General features: G+C 43.9%; 1 protein-coding gene across 1 annotated transcript in view; it reads right to left on the bottom strand.

Annotated features, from left to right (window-relative positions):
* Nucleotides 1-17,640, bottom strand: part of grm5b (glutamate receptor, metabotropic 5b) — a gene marked incomplete at both ends in the record, with an annotated part of 51,982 nt that overhangs the window by 13,129 nt on the left and 21,213 nt on the right. The window contains one exon of the mRNA XM_079733674.1: nt 1,333-1,568. Coding sequence (XP_079589800.1) covers nt 1,333-1,568 — 236 coding nt within the window. The remainder of the gene's footprint in view (nt 1-1,332; nt 1,569-17,640) is intronic.

The raw sequence follows: 17,640 nt of genomic DNA, 5'->3' as shown, positions 1-17,640 counted from the left end.
AGCTCCTTTGAAGCAGCACTCACACACCATTTTGACTATGAATGGATGGAATAACACAGAAGGAAGGAGAGAGAGACAAAGACGCAAAGAGGGGGAGAGAGACAGAGAAAGAGAGACAGAGAGAGACAGACATAGAGAGACGGAGACAGACAGCAAAAGAGAGGGGGAGAGAGAGCGACAGAGAGAGAGAGGGGGAGCGAGAGAGACAGAGAGAGAGAGAGGGTGACGGAAGAAAAATAAATTAGAATGTGCTCAAGTGACGTGTGAGTGTGTGTGTGTGTGTGTGTGTGTGTGTGTGTGTGTGTGTTTGCATGTGCGTGGGTTGGTGTTTGTGTGTGTATTTTGTATGTTGATGATCTAACACATGGTTTTCATCATCATTTGTTATTAAAATAGCATTCGCATAAATATGCAAATAATTCTCAACCCTATTTTGTTGACAGCAAATAGATACCCACCCCCACCCCGGACCCCACTCCGAAACCCCCGCCTCACTTCCTATCCCCTCCCTTCCTTCCTCTCTCTCTCCCCACCTCTTTCTCTCTCTTTGTTTTGATGAGCAGTTTGGCGCCATAATTGGCCATGGTCGAAGCACCTGTTCTACACGTCTGACTCAGTGGTTGCACGTGTTTGATATCAACGCGTCTGTGTGTGTGTGTGTCTGTGTCTGTCTGTGTTTCTGTCTGTGTGCCTGTCTGTGTGTCTATGTTTGTGTCGGTCTGTGTGTTTGTGTCTGTGTGGCTGTGTGTCTGTTTGTGTGTCTGTCTGTCTGTTTGTGCCTGTGTGTCTGTGTGAATGTTTGTGTGTCTGTCTGTGTCTGTTTCTGTGTTAGCCTGTTACCACTTAACTGCAACTTAAATGATATATGTCTGTCTTGTTGTTGTGATATTGTGTTCCATATTAGGACTGGTCTATGGTCCACAACAGTGATTCAACCAGTGAGCCATGAGACGGGTATCTCCCAGATAAAACAACTACATGTTTAGGAGAAGGAGTGCTTTCAACTCTAACCTTTGCCCCCGTGGATCTCAAAGGTACTTCCTCCACATTTTTTCCCTGCTGCACCTCTACCTCCTATAGTGTCCTACACCCCTACACTTAGAAGCCTCTTGGCCTGATAGGAGTTCCCTATCCACAGCAATTAAAACACATCTGGCAAGCAGGCAAACAAGAAAGAAAATCACCAAACACGAGCCGGTCCGCCGAATCACCCCCAGCAGCGGGCACAGAAGGCCTGACGCCTCACACCATGGAAACACAGACGGCGGGCGGCGGCGGCGTAAGGGGGGGGCGAGAGGGTTTACTCACTGAAGGTAGGAATGCCGTACTCACTGCTACAGGTGCGGTTGTACTTGGGGTTCTCCTGGGGGTGTCCCTTGAGCCGGCAGTGGAAGCGGTGCTGCCAGAACTCGGGGAACCAGGGGTTGCGGTGGTTGTTGTCCGGCCGCAGCTTCAGGTAGTAGTCGTCGAACCACTTGACGTCCGCCGACTGGAGCTTGATGGTGATGCCCCCCGCCGCCTCGCGGACGTAGCCGTCTGTCACGTCGTAGCGGTCGGCCCAGCCGTCGCTAGGGAGAGTGAGAGAGAGAGAGAGAGAGAGAGAGAGAGAGAGAGAGAGAGAGAGAGAGAGAGAAAGGACGACAGAGCGAGAGACAAACACAAGTCAGCAGAGGGACACGGATATAAGACAGCAGCAAGAGGGAGAGAGGATATAAATATATATTTTTAATACTACTTTATTTGATCAACATCATGATAATCAACATAATAAAATCCCCTAGTGATGAATGAAGAGAATGTGAGTGCATGGGGAAAAAAGGTTATTTTGAGGAGAGAAGTGAAGACGTTCACACACACACTCCAACATAGACCTGCCTGACCTCTTGCAGCTGGACCCACTTCATACCACCCGGTCAGGCTAGCTCAACTGGACCCCGTTACCCTAACGAGCTGACGGCTGGACATCTCAGAATAACTTAAATTAAAACCAAATACTACCACAATACAATACAGCTCATTCTAGATGAATAGTGATTCAGTAGGTGACATAGAAGCAATATGGATTAATCCTGGTCCAAATCTCAACTTAAATGCAAAAAATAATAAGAAAAATAGGATGTAATTATGGACAAAAGTTTGCCTGCTATGGGGTAAGCTGTGAATGGCCATTATAGGTTACCGGTGACGTCAAGCAATCATTCTGGCAACACCCACTCCCAAATAAAAGCACCGCAACTAAATGAAGAATAGTTCTGTGTATACCAAAGGTTGTCGAGAACGTAATTTGGGCATGGACTAGCAACAAAAAGCAGGTTTGGTTTTGTTAAAGTTACTTATACCATGGTCTGGGGGAATGCTCGATTCTGATCGGCTGCAGGGTGTGCATTAACCCCTGATATACACACAACTGCTAAGTAGTTCCAGTCAAATTGTCTGTTCACCCTTCAAAACGAGAGCTGGTAAATTGTGAAAAATGCGTTAAACTGTAATCAGAAAGTAGGTTATATACTATAGAACGTATAGTATCTGTGGTATAAAGGCTGGGATGAATTTGGAATTATAAATATGTACAATGCATAACGTTAGCTCTCTGGCTCATAGCTGAGCGTACTACAATACCTCCCGTTGCCAGGTCGTAGCTAAGGTCCGTCCTATTTACTGGAGGATTGAACAACGTTTCCGTTGCATAAGAACCTTACGGGAGGGTAATGATTGTTCCAGGTATTAGTCAAACCCTCAGGCGTTACCAGGGAAACTAAGTTATGGCTTGTGTACATCTTTCTATTGGGATTGTAAAACGCATGAAAATATAAATGATGGTCTTAATTTATTTTCTTCGGCAAGTGACCGGGATAATGCCCTTCGAGGTGTCCATTATCAGGAATTAATGGAGTTTGCGGAGGCAACCGTTCTCCGCTGCGCGTCGTCCATTAATTCCTGATAATGGACACCTCGTCAGGCATTATCCTTTACATATTCACTGGACCGTGACCATCTTTTGGATAACAGACTCATAACATCTCATCAACATATCCATCAGGCCATATTTTACAGGAGGGGGATTGGGTTAGGGATTGGGGGAAAGAGAGAGTGAGAGCGTATGTGGGTGTGAGAGAGAGAGAGAGAGAGAGAGAGAGAGAGAGAGAGAGAGAGAGAGCGTTCATAAGCAAAACAATTCTTAATTTATATATAATGATATATAATTCATAAAACGATGTTCTACACATAAAATATGAATAAATCCGCTGTTAATGAAATAACAATCACACTATTGGTTAACATTATTTGAATTTCTGAGTGGAACAAATACTTTTGTTTATTACACATCCTATCACCATATTTTCAACACAACATATTATTAAACTGTGTGTAATAGCCAAATTATGGTAATTATAGTGTAGTCCATCTATTTTGAAGAATAATGGAAAAGTGTTCTATCATTGTTGAGCTTGTTTTCATCTCGATATTATTTTGATTTGGAGTTCAATTGTCCCTCTATTCAAAACATAATAGCCAATGAGAAGGGGATAATTTAATTTAGACCCACGAAAATGCACACACACGTAACATAACACACATGCAAATACGACACAAGGTGTACAAGTCATTCCCTCCCAGTTTGTTTTCTCAGAAAAAAGGATAAACAAGTAGTGATCGAAGCAAGAGACATAGAGAGGCAGAGAGAGGGAGAGAGAGAGGGAGAGAGAGAGAGAGAGAGAGAGAGAGAGAGAGAGAGAGAGACTATAATGTAGAGGCAGTGACATGAGGGACCAAGCAGGAACAGAGTAGGAAACAGAAAACTAATGAGTGCCTCAGAGTGGCGAAGGGGGATCGATTGATAGGCAGGGTAAGAAATAGGAGGAAGAAAGGAAAGCGTTTCCAGGACGATGACCAATCTGCACTGAATCCCCAATGAACCCCTGTCAGATTTATAGAGCAACATAACTCACACAGGGCACATTTACCTCCAATGAAATATTGTGTGTCTCCGTGCGTGAGTGTGTGTGTGTGTGTGTGTGTGTGTGTGTGTGTGTGTGTGTGTGTGTGTGTGTGTGTGTGTGTGTGTGTGTGTGTGTGTGTGTGTGTGTGTGTGTGTTTGTGTGTGTGTTTGTGTGTGTGTTTGTGTGTGGCTGAGCATGATGTGTGTGTGTGTGTGTGTGTGTGTGTGTGAATGTGTGAATTTGTGTGTGTTATCATAATCCCCTTTAATAACTCTTCTCTCCTCACACCCCTCCCTCTCTCACATGTCTCTCCCCAGACTAGAGAGGATAAATCACAAGGATGGCATTTCCAGAGGCTGACATCCATCATGCCCTGTAAACACCTAGCTACACCCCCAGGCCCCTCCACCAAGCAACCCCACCCGGCCACACACCCAGCAACATCACCCAGCTACACCACCCAGATACACCACCAAGATACACAACCCAGATACACAACCCAGATAGCCAAGCTGAATAGCGGTATACCGTCCAGTCGGAGGAATGAGTGTATGTAGAGGATAACAGTCGCTGATAGAGGATGGCCCCGCTTCTCCCACACACAGCTACATACACACACACACACACCAGGGGTTGCATAGACTAACCGACGCATCAACAGGTCGATGTAACTAGGCAACTCTGGCAGGAGACATGGACTAGTCTTTGGCATGTAATTTCACACACTTCCAATATGGCAATTGCAGGAAAGACAGCAGTTGGTGAGCTCTTGGCGCAGCAGACACATACTTACACTTCAAGTGTGTTTAAATACTTCAAAAAAGATTACATAAATAGCACTGTTCCTTGGAAAATATGCAATTCGGGTTCTAAAGTACAACAAATGTACAATCTGGAACAGCATCCACTAGGCACTAGCACTAATGAAGGGAAGACCGACAATCATACTTCTGTTCAGATGTCAATGAACATCTTTACCAAACGGGCTGATTTAACAGACAGTAAACGACAGCAGATCACAGGTTTGCTAGTGAATTTCATCGTCAAAGACATCAGACCTTTGGCTGTAGTACACAGGGAAGGCTTTAGAGAAATGCCCAGATTGATGCCCACATCTTTTATATATATATATAAACCAGGGACGCAAGGCAAAGACTGTGAATGAGGATTTTGACACCCAGTAGGCTTACGACTGTCACTTTATTTTAAGAGTCTACTTAAGCGAGTTAAAATGGCCCACTCTATGTTGCTGAACAGCTAATTTTGTTGTACCTAGTTCTATCAAACAATTTAAGTATGTTTTGCTAAAAAGGCCTACGCCAAAAGGCCATGTGTAATTGCTGAGACGCAATCAAACATTTTGAAGGTTGGAATATAAATTTAATAATATGACATAATATAATAGGCCTGTTCATGTATTTCTTTGTAGACAGGCCTGAATTTGCAGTACAGTAAATGATTTATGCAATGACATGGTTGTCTGCCAGCACAGAGATCTTGGCAAAATAAATCTTTTGACAGCCCTTCTTTATTCGTGTTGTTGTTGTTCTGTACATGTGAAGACATCATCGAGAAGTAGTGGACGTCGTGGCAACTTCATTGATAGAAACGTTGAAAAGTTGTTCAACCCCTAACACACACACGACATACAATGATACACACAAGACATAAATGCGTACATTACATTTAGATTAAGTGCATTTAGCAGACAGATTAATCCAAAGCAATTTACAACAGTTCATGCACATATTCACATACTGACGTCCAAGTAAACCATGCAAGGGGACGGCCAGCTCGTCGGGAGCTGTTATGGTTAGGTGTCTTGCTCAGGGACACTTAACACTCAGCTAGGAGAAGCCAGTGATCGAACTTGTAACCTCCCGGTTACAAGTCAACCCTCTCTTCCTACTGAGCAAAGCCAACCCCTAAACATGAGCTAGAGGATCACACCTTTCCACGCACAAACACACAAACACACACACACACACACACACACACACACACACACACACACACACACACACACACACACACACACACACACACACAAACACGCACACACCAAACCACACATCAAACACAACCATGACCACACACACATGCACACCAACTCACATACACCCATTCAAGGACAGACACACAAACACACACACACACACACACACACACACACACAAACATCAGAATGATGGATGGAGAGATGGGTCACCCTTGAAAGATTGATCACCCTCCTTCCTGATGTCTATCCCCCATATTGCACATGATAGTTTGACCTAAAAACACACACACACACACACACACACACACACACACACACACACACACACACACACACACACACACAATACAATGTACTGAAACTCGCAGATTAAAAAGATCAACTTAAAGGCAGGTTTTTCTCATCATAAAAGTTTCTGATTCTTCATGTGAGCATGCATATTGTCTACGTGAAGCAGATGTAGGTATCCTGAAACGGCAGCGCTGTGAGGTCCAAGAGAGATCCATAATAAATTGACACTTGATAAATAGAGGTCCCCCTTGGGACAGCAAATCAAATCTGTTAGCTCTTGCAGAGCGCTGTTATTGGAACCCCACTCCAGGTCGGGCTAAATAGGAGAGCATGGAGATAGGGGGATATGAGACATTTCACATTGCTTTGTTTTGATCACATAACAACTGCCATATTCAGACACGCATTCAGTAGTGGATTGTAGATTTACCAAGTGAGAAATGTAGATTTTAACACATTAAAAACACAAAGACAGAGGGAAACACCAAGGCGAGGTCAGTTTGGATGAAAAGTAAGCAACTAATCAATCAACTGCCATGGATCAAGAGTCGTGTTCTCTCTTTCCTCTCTCCTCTCTCTTCCTCTCCCTCACTCGCTGTCATTGTATCCTTCCTCTTGGATCAATGGTTCCCCTCCTCTGCTTTCCCTGTCAAAAATGCCTCTCTCTCTCTCTTTCTCTCTCTCTCTCTCTCGCTCCATCTGTGCCTTCAGTCTCTTTCTGTCATTCACACCTCCACCTCTCCCTCGAGACCCCCCTCCTCCCTCTCCCCCTCTCCACTCCCGCCCCATGCGCTGTCATCTGCTTCTCCCGCCATTGCATTCAGGCATGTCTATCTGTCAATGGATCTGTCATCTCACTGTCAGCCTCTCTCTCTCTCTCTCTCTCTCTCTCTCTCTCTCTCTGTCTGTCTCTATCTCTCACTCTTCCTTGTCCTTCAACCTTCGCATGGGTGTCCATCTCCCATTCATCACATTTTCTTTTTATTTTCACTTTATTTTTCAGCTTCCTCCCCACATATTGACCCACTCCTTCATGTTCAATGCTTTCCCCTCTTCCTCTCACACATACACACACACATACACACACAGTTAATTTTTTGATGAGGTTTGTTGCTTTCCCCTTAGTTTCCTGTTTACTTCTGCCATATGTTTGGCAAATTTCCTGGCAGATCACAACAGGACACACACACACACAAAAACACACACAGACACACACACACACACACACACACACACACACACACACACACACAAGTAGGTAAAAGTAAATTTCCAGAAAGACCCCTGAAATATATCTCCACACAGATGAAACCACCTTGCCTCATGGAGATTATCCTGGCTCACTCCACAGCCGTTTGGCACCCGAAGACAGAGAGCAATCAGTTTGATTTGCCCTCCAATATAAGCCCTGGTAAGATATACTTTGTGATGGTTCTCCCTCTGTCTGTCATCAGACACAAGAGGATTTTCATTTCCATACAATCTGAGTCAGGGGAACAGAAGCACAGAGCCAGGCTGGGCCTCATCTGAATAATTCCACAACTCACAGTAGGTGTAAATGAACAGGCTTATCCATCTGGCATGGAGGACAGGACTGGACAGGATAGGGTTTTTGATCGCTGTGGGAATAACTTTCAGGTACATTTGAATACAAGTTTTTTTGTTTCACTTTAAATTGGTACTGGTTTCTGTATTCTAACTCAAGTTGTGACATGTTTAGATTGAATTACCACAATGTGGATCAAATTGAAGCAGCAATATAAATGGGTCCTGCAACAACAACCATGACAAAACATAAAGTGTCTAAAGTGAGCCCTGTGTGTGTCGAAACAAATGCATTCTAATATATATATATATATATAATATATATATAGGCCATATATATAAATCATTCACACACATACCCACAAACTCACAGACAGAGCACACGCATTCAAACTAAACGGTCAACAAGCAGCCTGGTGTGTGTGGATGGTGTGTTTAGTCATGAGTGTGCTGGCATTTGAACACATGTTGGTACCACAGCACAGATGACTTCACCTACAGCTGTTATGTAACTGTGTAGGCGATGTTGTCATAAGAAGAGGGCTTCTGAAGAGCTCTTTAATGCATACGTCTAAAAGTGTGAACATATATGGGAATTTGTGGGTTGGCTTTCCATTTGTGGGTTGGCTTTCCTGTGTGTGTGTTTGTGTAAGTGTGCGTGTGTGTGTGCATGCGTGTGTGTGTGTGTATGTGTGTGTGTGTGAGTGTGTGTGTGTGAGTGTGTGTATGTTTGTGTGTTTGTTTGGTGTGAGTGTGTGTGTGCCTTACTGGATGTCTTGGTGTCGGATTAGTGGTAAAACGTCATCTGTAGTCTAATCCCAAAATCATTTTCAAAAATTGACCTTAATGACATACTTACCCTGCAACAGAAACACACACACACACACACACACACACACACACACACACACACACACACACACACACACAAACACACACATACAAGAGCAACACAAACCCCAACAGATGATTTAAAGAACCCAGAGCAGTTGCCATGGTTTTGCAGCCCACGCTGATCTCTCCATGTGTTGTGTCTCGTTAGGACATGTAACGCACACACAGACACGTGCACGCACACACACACAAACGCATGCATGCACAACGACAGACACACACACACACACACAGGCACACATTCCCGGCAAAGTGGTGTTTTAGGGCACCGCGGTACCTTGATCAACCTGTTTAGCAGCCAATCCTACATCCCAATGCCTAGGGCCACCTCACTTCCTATTCAATTAATTGGGAATATAAATAGAAAGTAGAACTCATTTCCAAAAAGAGGATCCATGCTAAGCTATTACTCTCCCGGTGATGGAGTTGTACCAGAGATAAACATGTTTATGAAGTCACGTCTATCAAGTAAATTATTTCTTTCTTTTAATTCTTCAAGTTCATATCACCCTGTGTTATTATTAGTGCATGTTTGTTCTTTCCAAAAAGTAACAGATAGCGACAGCACTTGCTTCAACTGAATAATGATGTTCCACACTCTAATGATAATTGAGAGTTCCTTAGAGATAATAGGGTATTTCATATCCAGGGGCGGTGGTGGACTACAGTCTACTGTTTCATTATAATATTTGGATTTTGTTTTAAAGAGGTAAGCGGGGTTGTTTAGATGTAATATCAGATATATCCTAAATTAATTCATATCTAGGGTCATGAAATGGGACTCAACCTGGACATCCCTCCTCTATGGCAGCCATGGCAACTAGGCAGACATTCAAGATTATAATTTGCTGCCATATGCCATTACAATACACATGTATGCATGCATGCAACCACTTGTGGGCATGTACACACATGTTTACGCACGTGCAAACACACACACACACACACACACACACACACAAACACAAAAACATAGGGGGTTTGACATTTTTTGGAGGAAAATGTTAAAACTAGACATGCAGTCAGCCAGCTTCATATGTCCTGACAAATAGTGGACAGAGTTCACCATGACAACAGAAAAAATCATTAGACAAAATGTCAATACTGCCTTGCCCTGTCTTGATTAATGTGTATATGTTTGCGTTTCTGTGTGGTCATGCCGTGTGTGGATGTGTGTGTGGATGGATAGAGCGAGATTCTGTGAATGTTCATAACTGCTTAATTACATGACCAATCAGACACATGCTTTTCATTCAATACTACCCATACACATCATGATGTTCATAAGTAAAACAATGCCAACATGCATCTGTATTGCCTATGAAATCTTTGTTTACCTACACATATATTATTTGGTGTGATTAGGAACAGAGGTGTCCCATAACATGAATTCATCTTCCATATTTAATAACTTAGTCCCCCTTTAATAAAGGTCAGATGTACTGCGAAGGATATTGCAGGGTATTGAAGTATACCCTTTTTAAAATTGAAAGGGGGATACTTAACAACAAAAAGGACACTTACCCTTTTTGATTTAAAGCTGTCACAAATACTATCTTACTCTCTTACCACTTACCAGCAGGCAAGAAGGAGAGAGACAGGGAGTAGGGGAGAGAGGGAAAAAGGGAGAGAGGGAGAGAGGGAGAGAGGGAGGTGATTTCCCCTGAGTTACAGCTACCGATACCAGACACTGATTAAGTGTCAGACAGGGAAACAGAATCCACCAGCAGACACGAAGAGAGAGAGAGAGAGAGAGAGAGAGAGAGAGAGAGAGAGAGAGAGAGAGAGAGACACACACACACACACACATACACACACACACACACAAGCTTGGTAATCTTAAAGGCTGCAGCAGTGAAGACCTAAAGAATGACGTTTGATAGAAATACGTTAGAAAGTTGACATGATAAGTTGATAAAGAGGAAGAGGTTTTGTCAGGGTGGGGGTAGAGGAGAGCAATAGAAAACACAGAGAAAGGTAGTAAATAGAGAATAGCCATTCAGAAAGCCTGTTTACTTGACTCTCATTGGAAAATCAAACCCAATAGAGCCAACTGGGAATGACAGAAGAACAAGAGGGGAGATGCATTGGACAGAAAAAAGTTTATAACAATGAATGGGCTGTCGTAAAACAGGAAGAACATTTTGTTCAGACCTAATGAAGAATAATAACTTAATAGACCTTGTGTAGCACTCCAAAGGCCATAATGAGAACTTCCCATTTTGTCATTGTTAATAATTGATATGACGTATTTCCACACATTAATGTGTTCTTTTTACAGGGCAACCCAACTTAGTTTCAGCTGTTCAGTATGATTCAGTAGTGAGATTGAATACAAAAGTTACTTTTAAAGGTGACTCAAACAGTGAATAAATACCTTGTGGTGCGCCAGGGCATTTTCTTTTGTTGATGGGCCTCCTGCTACCAAACACTCTGAGTCACTAGGTCGTGAGCAGGTGACGCCACAACAGAGGAGCGAACACAAGACGGAGAGCAGGTGGTCACTGGATTTAGGTTAAATATAAGTTTCTTTGGAGGTTGGTTGTAGTATGTTCAAGCCTTATGGTTTGTTGATACTATATAGCAAGGTTAATAGGGCTTATGTTCCTTTTGCTTTACCGGTTGTACAACTTAACTTTAGCAGAGTGAAAAAAATAAAGAATGTTGTTTATGATGCGTCAACCCAGCCGACCACGAAACAGTTAAATGCCTCTAGGATTCTGAATGCTTTCATTTGATCTCTGGAGTCCTCTGCAGTACAAGCTCACTTACTATCTGTAGTAACTCCATCAAGGGTAAATCGCTATTATCATGTGATCAATTATTCTTCTTGAAACAGAGCTTGATTCCAACATATTTTTGTAGATCTTTCCAGGATGATTCTCAACCATTTGGCTCCTCACTGTTCCCATTAACTGAGTCCTGCTGTTTGAAGTTCTCCATTTCACTTCCTGCTCTCCATCTGAAGTTTGCTGCGTCACGTGACTGCAGACGACCGAGGGAAGCGTCGCAGTCCATTCATTCTAAGCTTGTTAGACTATTGAAGTGTTGCGGTCCATTCAATATGAGCTGCGAACTGATTCAATTTGAGTGACTCAATCGACTGATTGACTTCTAATGTAGTCCAACATGGCTCAGAGGAAGATAAAACGAACACAAGGGTGCGTGCGTGTGTGTGATTGTGAATGCGTGTGTTTGTGTGTGCATGAGTGTGTGTGGTGTGTCTGTGAGTGTGTGAATATAGAGGTGAGAAACCAAATTAAGGTAAATAGAGAGGGACAGAATGTGAGAGAGATAGAGAAAGAGAGAGAGAGAGAGAGAGAGAGAGAGAGACAGAGAGACAGAGAGACAGAGAGAGAAAGAGAGAAAAAGAGCGAGAGGGAGAGGGAAAGGGAGGGAGAGGGAGAGGGAGAGGGAGAGAGAGATAGAACTGGAATGCAGAGAGAGCTAGAAAAGGAATCTGTGGTTTACTGAGGGAAACAATCAAGGTGAAACATTGACTGTTGTGAAACATTGAGCGACCGATAGGAAGCGATGAGACACAAGCAGAAAGGAACGGGGGAAATAAGCAAACGTGGGCAAAGTCACAGAACGGCGGCAGAGGAGAGAAGTCATCCTTGGATTAAGGGAGATGAAGGAGAGAACTGATTTCTTTCAGCCTAAATTAAACCACATACCCTCAAGCAGAATCCACCGCTTCCCACCTCCATCTGCTCTGTTTTGCTCAGCCTGCAATAACATGCTGCCCTCCCATATATACAGATAAGAGGTGAAAGCAATGAATACTATTAGTTCAATACACCTCGCTTGTTATTGGTGCCGCTAAATACACTAACATTATCTTTACTTTGAAAATAAGGAAAACATTCATACATATTCCTTGATTAAAATATATGTATTCCTGAGCTTGTACGCAGCCGTAATACCTTACAGTTTAGAGGAATAGAGAGAGAGAGAGAGAGAGAGAGAGAGAGAGAGAGAGAGGGAGGGAGAGGGATGGAGAGATACTTAGAGAGCAACAAGGATGCTGAGAAGAGAGAGGCCGAATGAACATGAAAGGAATGGAATGTCACACAGGGAATTGCACCAGCTATTGAAGTCAGTGCCTTGCTCTTTTGCTTACTAACCAGAAGTGAAGGCTAATCATAAATGATGGAGCGGAAAAGCAGGAGGAGTGGCAGGAAGGAAAAGAGAGCTCATAGCTACAAGGATAGAAGCCAAAGATTGATGACTTCAGATAATAGACGGATTGGATTTTTTGTACCCTCCCCCTTACACACTCACACCCACTCAAAAACACAAACACAAACCCATCAATACACACACCCATCAACACACACACACACACACACACACACACACACACACACACACACACACACACACACACACACAGGCACGCACACACACAGACACACTCGCAGGCACTCACACCCATACAACCACACACACACACACACACACACACACACACACACACACACACACACACACACACACACACACACACACACACACACACACACACACACACACACAACAAGAACAAACGTGGCGAACCACAGACACCTCCATCGCTAAAACATCTTTGCCATTGGAATTTGCTGCCACACAATTCAACTCCCATAATGATATTTTATTTTCATTAATAATTAATTACCCATAACACCCATGTAATGGTACACTTGATACAGGGTTCTGGATTGACCCTCAGCAGGGCTGATTGAAAGTTTGCTGTGGACGGCTCCCTGCTCTGAATGTGTGTCACGATGTCATCACTTTAAATGGTACAGGCCATTGGTGGAAAAAAAGAGAATGCATATTAGACAAATGTACGTGCAGCAAATGCAAATGTAGGCCAATACGAAACTATAGGGACACTGAAGGGAGGGAGGGAGGGAGAGAGAGTGGGGCGTGTGTGCGTGTGTGAGAATGTGTGTGTGGGGGGAGGGGTGGGTGCAATAGGAGTCAATCGATTCCAGATAAGAAAGTGTGGAAGGGAATATAGTCAGAGAGATAGAAGGAGAGGAAGGGAGAGAGAGAGCTAGAGAGAGAGGTTAAACCCAGGCATAGAAAAGATATGACGGTATTTAGAATGAACTATTGAGAGAGAGATGGAAAGACGGGGAGAGAGAGAGAGAGAGAGAGAGAGAGAGAGAGAGAGAGAGAGAGAGAGAGAGAGAGAGAGAGAGAGAGAGAGAAAGCGAAAGAGAAAGAGAGAGAGAGAGAGAGAGAGAGGGGGGGATCAGACAGAGATAGAGAGGGGAAGATAGAGAGAAAGAGAGAGAGTGTGAGCGAGAGAGGGAGGAAGAGAGCGAGAGAGAGAGAGAGAGAGAGAGCGAGAGAGAGAGAGAGAGAGAGAGCGAGAGAGAGAGAGAGAGAGGAATAAAGAGGATAAAGTGATACGGATAAGATCTGCCGTTGGGAAACAATGGAAGACACTAGAAGACACAGGTTCAAAGATAACAAGCGACGAAAGGAGTCTGCTTTTTCCTCGTCTCTCTAAGATGGCTGAGCCGGCAGTCTCACCAAGGTCAGGGGAGTTGTGAAATAACACAGAGAATGGAAGAGGAAAAAGTGTGGAGAGAAAATTGAAAGGAAGAGAGATAGATATAATAGATTGAGAGAGAGAGACACACACACACACACACACACACACACACACACACACACACATACACACACAAACATACACACACACATACGCACACACGCACACACACACACACACACACACACACACACACACACACACACACACACACAGCTGCTTATACCTATTGAGACCCTAGGCCTCACCTCATCACATTTTATTGCTCAAGACATTAAAGCGTAAGCTCTCTCATATTCTGCAAAGCACCTGCTTGCACTCTAATACCTCTCTCTCTCTCTGTCTCTCTCTCTCTCTCTCTCTGTCTCTCTCTCTCTCTCTCTCTCTCTCTCTCTGTCCCGCAGCTTTCCGAGCCATTCTATCCATCCTCCTCCGCTCCTCCCTTCCCCGTTCTTCTTTGCACTTACCTGTGTGATGTGTCTGTCTAGATGCCCTTCTCCCTATGGCTGGGAGGGAGAGTGGCTGGACCTTAAGGCTGTGTTGTTGTATTACTGCTAAGAGACCCAACATTTAGGCCTTTACTTCTTTATAATAAGGCACAGTGTTCCCTGTGCACCGCAGCACACCTTAAGACCAGGCTGACCCCAGCCTGGACTTTATTTATATAACAGACGCTGCCTCCCAGTGTCCCAATCAATCTGCCTATGTGGAGCCCAATGCCCCAGGTTAAGGGCCATGTACACACACACACACACACACACACAGACACACACACACACACACACACAGACATAGACATACACGTACGCACACACATATACAGAAGCACCACAAACGCACACATATACGCAGACACACACACACACACACACAGACACACACATGCACACACACAAATACGGACACAAGATGAGACTGTTCTGCTCTCCATACACCTTTTAGTGGCCAATCTTGTAGTGCCTAATGAGAGCTCACTGGTATTGAAACTCCAGTTGGTAGCTATCCCTAGCTCTACAAAATGGCCATAATTATACTGGCTGCACACACACACAAACACACACACAGGCATAGAGACAGGGCCAGAGACTTAGACACACAGTGACACACAGGCAAACACACAATCCCACACACACACACAGACACACACACACACACACACACACACACACACACACACACACACACACACACACACACACACACACACACACACACACACACACACAATCACAATAAGCACCAGTACCAGTTTTTCTGTGTTCACAGGGATTAGCAGTGTGAGGTACAACTAATGCTCAGTAACAAGACCTAAAGGCTGCAGCTTATTGGACACAAAACGATGTGCCTCGGAGAAAGAGATGAAGAGATACATAGAGAGAGAGATAGAGATAGAGATAGAGATAGAGAGAGAGAGAGAGAGAGAGAGAGAGAGAGAGAGAGAGAGAGAGAGAGAGAGAGAGAGAGAGAGAGGATTGTGGGGCGCAATCTAAAGGAAAATTAGCAATAACTTATTCCTAATTTAATGACTATCACAAATCCCACGAGAACCATAAACCTAATCAATGCCCCCAGACGCCCCTCCTCTCTCTCTTACCTATTGCTCTCTACCTCTCTCTCTCTCTCCCTCTCTCACTCTGCATCCTCCCACACTCCCATTCATCCATCTCTCAATATACTTATCTCTCTATATCTTTCACTCTCTCTCTATCCTCTATAGCTCTACCGTCTGTGTTGCCATAGCAACAGGCGGTGCGGGGGCTGTGATGCAGCACACATCAGAGCCTGTGTCACTGGGAAGGAGGGAAAGAGATGGGATGATGGAATGAGAAAGAGACACAGAGCGAGAGGGACAGAGATCAAGAGAGAGCAAGAGAGAGAGAGAGAGAGAGAGAGAGAGAGAGAGAGAGAGAGAGAGAGAGAGAGAGAGATAGAGGATTGTGGGTAGAAAGAGAGATGAGGAGCATGAATAAATACGACCATTTCCAATATGAAAAGGAGAACAAATTTAGAACAAACTTTGACCTGGGGTGAAGACCTTGTACGCACATACAACGCAGCCCGCCTAGCTCGATAGGAGGTCCTGAAAGCTATCCAATTTGACAGGACATCCACTTTATATTCAGGATCTCTCGATGTTAACACGTTTTTTAAAGGTAATTTGCCACCGTGAGAGTACATATCTTGAAGGACAATGCTTTCATATCAAGTCACGTTATGTCATATATGATGTCACATCATGTCGGTCACATAACGTTTTATCATGTCTCCACCAGGTCCTGAGGTAGATTTTATCTTATTTTTTAACTCACACTCATTCTGTATTCTGCTCGCCAGTAATGGTGACTGATATTCCAAATAATCCCATACATCTCCTGCCTTTTCAACCGGTCCCTCAGTGATTCAAATCCCTACGCTGAACCAAACACTGTGTCAGAGGAAAGCTCTGGCTGTATTCCATAAGGAGGGAGAGGACTTGGTGTGTGACATCTTGTTCTGTATACCTCCCTGTAGAAAACACCGACCCACTCACAGGAGGTATCCGGCCTTTACCTTCCTGGTTCTCTAAAGCCCGGCCTGAGTTGCTGACCACTGTGTTTACTGGCCTTCTTCACAGCATTCATTTTGTTACAAAACACAAGGACAACAGCTTTGAGCTAGTCCCTGTTGACCTCGTTTAGAGACTGCTATTTTTTCCTGACATAGGCCGAAAAAAATGTTAAAAAATGGATTGTGTTGGAGTGGGTGTGTTTGTTTGTATCAGAGGGAAGTTATCATATTTGTATGGCAATTACTCGAGAAAGCTTTGGATTTGGGCTGTGTGTGTGTGTGTGTGTGTGTGTGTGTGTGTGTGTGTGTGTGTGTGTGTGTGTGTCTGTGTGTGTGCAAGTGACTCTGAGTGCACTGAGCCAATGCTGATGTAACAAACAGCTTAATTCTACCGCGTAAAGCTCGGAGAATGAGCATCAAAATCCCAAACTGAGAATTCGCAGAAGTACACAAATACACACACACACACACAGACACACACACACACACATACACACACAAACATACACAAACACATATGGTTTATAAGTAATACACTTTAACAGATGTACCTTAAAGTGCACATACATACCCAAAAGATCAGAAATAACAATCTATTTACCCCATGACCCTCTCTCTCTCTCTATCTCTTCCTTTCTCTCCCTCACCCATCCTCTGTAATTCCTTTTATACCCCTCATCAGAATCAGTGTGGAGGATATGGTCTTTCCATTAGAGAGCTGTTAGGGGATGTGTGTGTGTGTGTGTGTGTGTGTGTGTGTGTGTGTGTGTGTGTGTGTGTGTGTGTGTGTGTGTGTGTGTGTGTGTGTGTGTGTGTGAATGTAGAGAGAATGAGAATGAATGCATTGTATGATTTATATTGTTTGTAGTGTA

Source organism: Pollachius pollachius (genome assembly GCF_949987615.1).
Source record: "Pollachius pollachius genome assembly, chromosome: 3".
NCBI classification, from domain to species: domain Eukaryota; kingdom Metazoa; phylum Chordata; class Actinopteri; order Gadiformes; family Gadidae; genus Pollachius; species Pollachius pollachius.
This window is presented reverse-complemented; position numbering and strand designations above follow the sequence as displayed.